The 9,157-nt window shown below is 46.6% G+C and overlaps 1 protein-coding gene across 1 annotated transcript; it reads right to left on the reverse strand.

Moving 5' to 3' along the window:
• Window positions 1–3,500: 3,500 nt before the first annotated feature.
• On the reverse strand, window positions 3,501–8,012 carry LOC101784002 (serine/threonine-protein kinase STN7, chloroplastic). Its single transcript, XM_004961272.4, has 10 exons — window positions 7,587–8,012; window positions 7,424–7,513; window positions 6,901–7,020; window positions 6,692–6,796; window positions 5,973–6,141; window positions 5,797–5,890; window positions 5,552–5,645; window positions 5,396–5,452; window positions 4,211–4,624; window positions 3,501–3,876 (listed from the first exon to the last, which is right to left on the reverse strand). The coding sequence occupies exons 1-10, from the start codon at window positions 7,971–7,973 to the stop codon at window positions 3,718–3,720; spliced, it is 1,689 nt and encodes a 562-aa protein (XP_004961329.1). The 5' UTR covers window positions 7,974–8,012; the 3' UTR covers window positions 3,501–3,717.
• Window positions 8,013–9,157: the final 1,145 nt, after the last annotated feature.

The following is a 9,157-nucleotide window of genomic DNA, read 5'->3' on the forward strand; positions in this document are numbered from 1 at the left end:
GCTGCTCTTCAACGGCTTGCCAGTATCATCAGATTCCCTTGTTCAGAGGGGCAATGTCCCCCCTTTCTTTAGCTGCTTTCAATTGTCCGTCCCTTCTTTTCAGCTGCCTTGATCGTCTGGTTGTTGTTAGTTGCCTAATTTGAATGCGAGGAAAATGAGAAGCAAACACAATGCCCCCGCAGCATTTTGGATCGTCTCTCTCTCTCTCTCTGCGCGCGCGCGCGCGCGCGTCTTTCTTTTCCTTTTCTTTTTCTAATCTGGATGGTTTATCTTGGTTGCGGCAAAATTGTAGGTTCCGCGTCCTTGGATGATTAAGTTTGACGTCGGTCCAACACGGCGACGTTGTTAGATGAGTTAGTCGTCGTGGCAGCCTGGCAGGCGGGCAGTCAGACAGGTAGACAGTGTCGGACTGCAGCTAGCGTCGGTGGCGTATGGACAGGTCGTGTGGCCGCAATGCCGCGCACGTACGTGGACATGTGTGGTGTTGGAACGGACTCCCTCCTTTTGAACTGTAGGTTGTTTTGATTTTTTAAATTTATAGATATTATTATACATCTAAACATAGAGACACATACTAAGTGTGGCTGGAAAAGATGATTTCACCCTTCCTAAGTCAGGCCCCACCTGTCGGTGCACCTTTCAATCCCCCTCCCTCTCTCTCCCTCTCGTCTCTCTATTCCTCGTCCCCTCTTTGTTCATCCCGTGACCAATCCGCAATCCCCTCTCTGGCTCTCTCCCTTGATGGCGGCACGAGGCAGGGAGGACGTAGGTGAGCTGCGAGAGGCACGAGCGGAGCGCGAGCGCCGGAGGGTGCGGACGGATGGAGCGCGGAAGGGGCTTGACGGATTGGAATTGCCGGTCGCTGCTCGCTGGTGGGGAGAGGCAGGCAGGCCGCAGCTCGCGCCTTGGCGCGCCCGGGTGAGCAGCTACCGGCATGTCGCCTGGCGAGCGCGGCCCAGGGCATGCGCGTGGCGCTAGGCATGTGACGGAGCAGTGCTGGGCGTGGGAGACGCGGTGTGCGCGGCGGCGCCTGGCCGTGGAGTCTGCATGAGCGCTGCACGAGGGGACCTAGCTGCCTGCCTGCCTGCCTGCGCAAGGGTAATTGCGATTTGTGGATCAATTTAGCTTTCAATGTCATATGTTTACGGGCTGTTTTTCCCAAACATGGACTGGGCAACATCCCCAGAGTCCATCCGTACTCGTTCTCTTCATTTTTCGACGAGCTCACCGGCACTCTTCTTCCGTGTTATCTTCGAGTGGCAGCCGAACCGACCGCCCCACGCCGCGCGGCCGGACGGGATTGGCCACGCCCTCCCCGTCAGAGCAAAGCGCCGAGGCGGATGGCGGGCCGGGCGCGGAGGGATTGGACGCCTGGACCCTCGCCGGTGGGGCAGAGCAGGAGAGAGGAGAGGAGCAGAGAGGCTGCCAGTGGGAGATAAGGAGAAGAGAGACATGGGAGATAGGATAGAGAGGAGTGCCAACAGGTGGGGCCTGACTTAAAAGGGGTAAAATCGTCTTTTCTAACCACACTAGGCATGTTTGGTTCGTTAGAACCTCCTAAAATTCATATCATATCGAATGTTTAGATACTAATTAGAAGTGTTAAACATAGACTAATTACAAAACTAATTGCACAGATGGAGGCTAATTTGCGAGACAAAGCTATTAAGCCTAATTAGTTCATGATTTGACAATGTGATGCTACCGTAAATATGTGCTAATGATGGATTAATTAGGCTTAATAGATTCATCTCGCGAATTAGCCTCCGTCTGTGTAATTAGTTTTATAATTAGTTCATATTTAGTCCTCCTAATTAACCTCCGAATATTCGATGTGACATGTCCGGACTAAAGATCCAAACACCGCCTTAATAAATGGAAATTGGCAATGAGTGGATAAATTAAAATTTTAATGGCACTGAAGGGATTTCTCAAAATTTTATGGCATACAAGGTAGTTATCAAAATTTCTATGACACCGAGGGAATTTACTCAAACTCATTTGGGTCCTGTTTAGTTACCCCAAAATTCCAACTTTGTCACTATGCAAAAAGAAGATTCCCCATCACATCAAACTTACGGTACATGCATGGAGTACTGAATGTAGACAAAATCAAAAACTAATTGTACAGTTTGGTTGTACTTTGCAAGATGAATCTTTTGAGCCTAATTAGTCAATATTTGGACAATAATTTACAAATACAAACGAAACGCTACAATATGTTACAGTGCTGACGTAGTGATTTTGGTTGCCCGAAATCAGGCAACTAAGGCCTTGCCTCTGTTATTTCTAGCTGCATACAGTAGACAGTAGCACTCCTACGTACAGTACTACTGTACCTAGTTGTTACTGTGTCTTGGATTGTTTCATGTTTGCTGAAGAAATGGCAAGCATCTGGCATTCTGGCCCCTGTGTTGCCATGCCATGTCGACATGTTTTGGAATCTGGACCAGGCCACGTCCAGCCGTGCATTCTTGCCCCTTGGGCGGATACAAAGAGGAGGGCCCTCCAGCGTGTCCATCCGGGCCATCCCTGTCTGTGTGCCCTTCAGGCCATGGTGCTTTGGGCTGTTCCCTTCCACGCTGCTCTCTCGCGGGCTTTTGCTTGATTACTCTGTGGTGTTTGGATACGAGGTGACAGTGTCACATCGGATATGTTAATTAGGAGAACTACATATGAATTAATTATAAAACTAATTGTAGAACCATGTGCTAATTCGCGAGACGAATCTATTAAGCCTAATTAATCCATCATTAGCAAATGGTTACTGTAGCACCACATTGTCAAATCATGGATTAATTAGGCTTAATAGATTCGTCTCGCGAATTATACTCCATCTGTGCAATTAGTTTTGTAATTAGCCTATGTTTAATACTCCTACTTAACATCAAACATCCGATGTGACAGGTGTTAAACTTTAACAGGGTGTTCCCAAACTTTAACAGGATCTTCTACCCCCTTTAAATTCAGGCAGCACACTTCATGGACCTTCTAGATACAATACAGGGAGGGAAATGGTCAGGATATGGGGGTTCTCAGTTCCACACGGCCGGCCACGCACGGGTCTTCAATGTGATCCACTCATCCACCGTAAACTACCAGCTACATTTGGCCACAGTACTCAGAATCTCAGATAAATGCAGTTCACAATCACAACCATGCCAGTAGTTGGCACCTTGAGCAAAGTGGCCAAGAAGAGGACCGGGGTCCATGGAGGACCACTCGGGTACGTAAATGCAACAACAGAGAAGGGCCAACATGGTACTCACAAGCCTCCAACTGCGTCATAAACTTCATTCATCAGCCATCACGAGGTGCAGTCTTTGCTACAGCCAAAAAGGCTGCATGGCCAATCATGGTGCCAAGCCGCCAAGGCCAAGTGACCTGTCACGGAATCTTGTACACCACATGTGGAAGAAGACGGTTCCGGTGCAGAAAGCTACGACAGCACCAATCACAGGTTAATCAGGCCGGCGCCCAGCCGAGTGCTCATGATGAACTTATGACAAGGATCTCAAAAATTGCGATGCTTAAGTGCATATGCAAATTATTTACATCTATACATCGTGTTACTGCAGTCTTCCAGGCAAATTGTACTCACCAGTCACCAGCAAGTATACGAAGTAAGCAGTATAGTATATCAATCATACCATTACCAATGCTATTGGGCGACGTTTTATACAGAAGAAGAAGTGGACAATGTACAGGTGCGCCGGCCTACTCCTCCCTCGGTATCCACCGGCTCCACCAGATGCTTTTGCGCTGGCTGGTGAGATCGTCCATGCTCTCGTTGATCGTTCTCACGATCTTCCTCTGCACGCGCAGCAGGGAGGCCAGCACGTTCCGCTGGGCGCTGCCTTTCTTCGGCTTTATTTCCTACACGAAAAGAGAGAGACACATACACAAGTGGTGAGTCTTTGGTGTGTTCTCCTCACCGATTATATGTTTATCCCTGGAGTCAGCATTCAGATATCGAAATGAAACCCTGTCTTCTAACTGCTGCAACAAGTCAACAACTCCTGATATTTCAAACCTTTTGTGTGCTCTACGTAAGGTTAGTGATTTCAAATGAAAAGCTTGTTTGTCTGGGAACTGCTGCAATAAATCATCAACTCCAGTACGCATTTCAAATCTTTGTGTTCCACGTACTGGTTATTATGTTATCATGCTTGCCTCAGAAAAGGTACAAAGGTAAGGCTGCCATACGTACCCTAAGCTCTTGAAGCTGTGCTTCTGTAAAGCCTCCCACATCTTCAGTTCCTGACCTTGCCATGAGGCCGACAACCCAACGAGCTGCTTCACTGTAGTCCTTCTGGGTTGCCCGGAACAGTTGCAGCCGTACGTTTTGCATGACAGAGAGGCCAAGAAGGCCTTCACGGTTGAAGTATGGGTGCGCCAATGCAGCCTCAGCACTGATCCTTTGCCGCGCTTTGTAACGGACCATCGACGTGAGGAGTTCCCATCCAATACCATCGTCCAAATCCATGATATCAAAGCCCCTCCGAAGCTCAGCGGTTGCTCGTGGCTCCACCAGATTCCTCCAAGCTTCTAAGTCGTAATTGCACCTCTTCAGTTGGCGGTTGAATTGTATGAGGCTGCTGTCAGTTCGTAAAGAAGGGAATGCCTGCAAAAGAATGTTAAGTTGAAAGATTAACAACTACAAGGTGTTTTATGAAATTCCACTGAATGATGCTGCCATGATATGTCTTGAACCAGGAAGAGGCAAAACAAAACAAGAGTCTGGAGATGTAGCTAGCTGCAGAGCATATTCCACCTACATCAGAGCTAGAAAAGGAGGTTGAATAAAGAGAAGAAATCACACTTGAATGCAATATAACACTGTGCCATGAGTGACATGTGTTATGTTGCAACCCAACATAACTCCGATTCCAACAAGATATAACTCTGTCATATGTTAATAAATGCAATGTGTTCATAACAATCAGATGAGCAAATACCACCATCTTCTATGACAGTAATCAGTAATAACTAAATACAAGCTTTGCAGCAAGCAAGTACTAGCTAAATACTGGATGGTGTTTTGACAAGAGACAAGAGTAGAAGAGCCTATCCAAGCAACAGTGTAGGGTAGGGGGGAAGATCAGCATTATGAGATTCAAACCAATCAACAAGAAGAATCACTCTAGTCTGCGGAGATTGGAAAAAGGCCAGTTTTAGATCGTTGCATTTTTCCTAGCTGTGCGCTCTAAGATGTACCTGCTCCAAGCATGCAATGTAAATCTGTACTAATTTTCAATACATACTAATTGAATGCCCATGCATTGCTACGGGCAGCAGATAATTTCACGAGACATCATGTGTTGTATAATCGGCAAATTTTCAATACATATACTTACAAGTATATGCTAATATGTGGCTCCCAGTAATCACTTACCATCTGTAAGAATATAAGGCCCAAGCTATATATGTCAAATCTGTCAGGAAGATTCAGCTGTAAAAGATAAATATTACTGCATCAGCTCAAGCAGTTATCTGATTGGACCAATTTCTCAGAGGACTGACATGAAAAAAAAATCAGTTTGGAGTATACCTGCCATAGGACTGGAGACAAAGTAGTTGCAACTGGAACAGAAGGAGCAGATGGCGTTTGTGTGCTCATGATGTATTGCTCTGGTGCAGCATACCTGCCAAGTATTGGTAAAGCTTCAACAACCTTTCTAGTGGAATCATTAGCACAAACAGCATTCGCAAGGCAAAATGTTTGACTAGCGGAAAACTTTTTCTTTAACTTTGCCATGTTGAGCACTTATTGATAATGAAGGTAGCTGCAAGTACCTTGGATCCAAAAGGAACTCTTTGGGAATGTAGTTGATTCCTACTCGTAAGTCAGCTGCTGCTCCAAGATCGATAATTTTGAAGGTTCGTGATCCTATCAGAGGAAAAAAAGAAGAAGAAAATTAGAGCAAATATTTTGTCATGAAATTACAAGTGAACTGAGATTTTATGATTACCCTCTGAAAATATCACATTTTGAGGTTTTATATCTCTGTGAACAATCCCCGTCGAATGAAGTCCATCAAGAGCAAATAAGAGTTGTCTCATTACCGTTTGAATGATCTTATTCTCTCTTCCTATTCCCTTTGGCAAGTTCTGGACACCACCAAGAATCTTTGTCTCCACCTGATTGAAAAAGAAACAAAACAAAAAAAATCACAATTCATTCTGGCTTATGTAAATTTATTATGGTTTATGTTTACTCAAAAGCTGAAAAAAAAATCAAATGGAAGATTTAAGTCGTATCCTTAGCAATAGATGGGTATAAAATGCTGCAATCTACCATGCCATGAGAACAATAACTTTACAAAAGGAAGAAATGTCTGACTATTCTCACTAACAGTTGATCCTAACAAACTAAAATTCATACTTATGTCGCCAAATTAGCATAGTTCCAAACGAATACAACTGATCACACACAAATTTGACTGGAACTGGTTAATCAACTCGACCATTATAGTGCAGTTCAGCTAGTCAACACAGTACAAGAAACCGCAGCTGAGATGATGGCAGCATCAAGCTGGTGATCATCAGTTAAATTAACTGCAGTTCATTCAAAAAGCAAATAGCATGACAAACCAGAGAAAAGAAACTTGTTCAACTGGAGTTTAGGGAACCAAGCAAGTAAGTTGACTGACTTAAGACACTATCTTTCAAGCTGGATGGCAGAGCTTACATTGTAAGGGAATTCCTTGCTTTGCATTAGATCATAAAGTGTATCCTCGCCTTCAAAACGCCAAATAATCCAATATTCTTCAGCCCCCTTACCTTTCACTTTGCTCTAGAAGGCAACACGCAACCAGTGTCAGGAATCAATCAAATTCTATTAAAGAAAGCCAAGGCTGTCTTTTATACGTAATTATCTAACTGTGACTGTGAATATACCTCGCGAAATCCATATAGAAAATCCGCACAACTACTAGCGCAAGCCCTCCTGACACGCTCATTCATCCAAATCTCCACTGCACCGTACTCTGTCGCCTTCTTCACAACCACATCCCCTTGCTTCAAGATGAACAAAAGAAGGTTTTAGATATTCATTCATATGACCGCTTTCTTTCACAAACTTTCCAGGGTTTTAGATATCCTGAAACCTTCAAATCCAACAGTGTCAGTAAACTATGCAAGCGATTCACATATAACAGCAACAACATCAGTGCACAGTGCGCTATTGTGGCCACATTATCGAGCTTACATCCATTTTTTTACATTTTCCTCAGGAGCACAACTCATCACCCTATCTTTTCTGATGTTAAAACCACGCACGCACACTGAAGTGAACACGCCGAAGTCCTAAGCATTTCAATATACCCTACTTTGTCCTCTAAGCCAAAGAGCAAGTGCGAATTGGCAATCAGAATTCTAAAAAATCGAAGCGTTTACATGCGGATACGACATTAGCCTTTACCTTCTCCGCAGCTTCGGGGTTGGCGAGTGACGCCTTATACACGACCCCGAACGCGCCCTCCCCGAGCTTCTTCCCGAGCACGAAGTCGTCCTGCACGCGCATCAAATCAGCACAAACGGTGGCGGTAGAGGACTTAGGTTTCGGAATTGATGCGCGAACACACCTTGCGGAAGGTAGGGCGGAAGAGGCGCTCTGCGAAGGCGAGCACGAACATGTCGAAGAACCCCGGCGCGACGCCGGGGGTCGCCCAGAGGTAGGACGCGGCGGCGAGGGCAAGCGCGACGCCGGGGGCCGTGATGGTGAGCCCGTCGTTCCGGGGGAGCGTGCTGCGGTAGATGACGTCGCCGCACTGCATGACGGTGCAGGGGAGCCCCACGCCCACCGCCTCCACCAGCTGCCGCCCCAGCTCCGTCGCGACGCCGCCGAGCTCCGCCGTCACCGGCCGGAACGAGGCGGCCGCGGGGCTCGCCGGCCGCCGGCGCCGGCGCCGGAGGAGGGTGTCGTGGCCGGGGAGGAAGGAGGTGGCGAGGCCAAGGCCACTAGCGGCCATTTTGGATTTTTGCTTTCCGCGGTTCAAAAAATGTGGCTCAAGCTTTATTCTTCTGTGAGTATGGTCGTATATGGAATTATCGCTCGCGAGATAATTCAAGCGTGCGGGGGGATGGATGAGCCCAACACGTGGCCGAGGGCCTACCGGCCAGTGGCAGAATATGCGTGTGGCCCGTCGCGTGGGCTCCGAGCTTGCAGCTAGATTTGGTTTGGGTGACAATGAAATCAGCAACAGCAAAGTTTATATGTGCCATGCTTTTTAGTAACATAAATCATTTTGTATGGCTCAACTTCCTTAAAATTTGGAAGAAAATTTGCATTCCAAACGAGGCTTAATCAAAGCATGTTTTTGCTTGTGAGTAGACTGTCACACGTACTAGTGCTTCCTAAACAGTGCATGTTGGAGTAGATTACGGGCGGCAATTATCTTAAGAAGCTGTAAAGATTTTTCTCTGAGCTTACTTATGGGACGAAAATAAAAAAACGAGGAGACCATAATTTGTGGCTGCGGGAAGATAGACGTGGAGTGGAAGCATCGGATCGTTCCGTGAGCTAGTGGCTAGGATCACCTCTCGCCTCTCGCTCTCAGCTCCCCCGCTGATACAAGACACGCTGGTCCATTCTTTGGCAGCGGAGTTTTGCACTCAAACACCTCGTAGATGCAGAGGTAGGAATTTATCGAATGAACTAAGAAGTTGGGAGTTAGAAAAAAATAACTTCTATAATTATGTAGAGTGATTCTCCATCCCGATTTTAAAAGTTTATGATAGAGAATAAAAAAAATCAAATCAAAGAATCTGCTCCTATAAAAAATTAAAATTAAATTAGCTTTCATATAGAATCAAAATTAAAAAAACTCTAACCTGACTCGCAGGACTACTGGTCGAGTTCGCGCGGTGAAAATATCTACCTGCCGGTGCAAACTGCAGCGGTCACGTACTCACACTACTACTGTAGTACCAGGGGCGGACCCGGTACGTTGACATCTCTAAAGACCGAAACCTGACACATAGATCGGCCACGGGATTGGGCCACGTTGCCCGCAGTTCATGACCGTTCGATTGCTGGTTGCGCGAGATCGAGCGGTCATCCCATGTTAGGCGCAAGCGAATAGTCGCGAACGCACGCGTCGTCGCCTCCGCCTCGACCTGCCGCTGCTCCGCCGCTCGCATCGTCCACGCAGCC

Source organism: Setaria italica, chromosome III, assembly GCF_000263155.2.
Source record: "Setaria italica strain Yugu1 chromosome III, Setaria_italica_v2.0, whole genome shotgun sequence".
Lineage (NCBI taxonomy): Eukaryota > Viridiplantae > Streptophyta > Magnoliopsida > Poales > Poaceae > Setaria > Setaria italica.

Bases quoted from the DNA above. Each gene is read 5' to 3' on its own strand.
- LOC101784002 (XM_004961272.4), bottom strand. From the start codon at position 7,973: ATGGCCGCTAGTGGCCTTGGCCTCGCCACCTCCTTCCTCCCCGGCCAC. The intron at 5,891-5,972 runs GTAATCATAAAA...TTCCTCTGATAG, and splicing joins AAATGTGATATTTTCAGAGG to GATCACGAACCTTCAAAATT. The intron at 4,625-5,395 runs GTAAGTGATTAC...ATTCTTTTGCAG, and splicing joins GCCTTATATTCTTACAGATG to GCATTCCCTTCTTTACGAAC.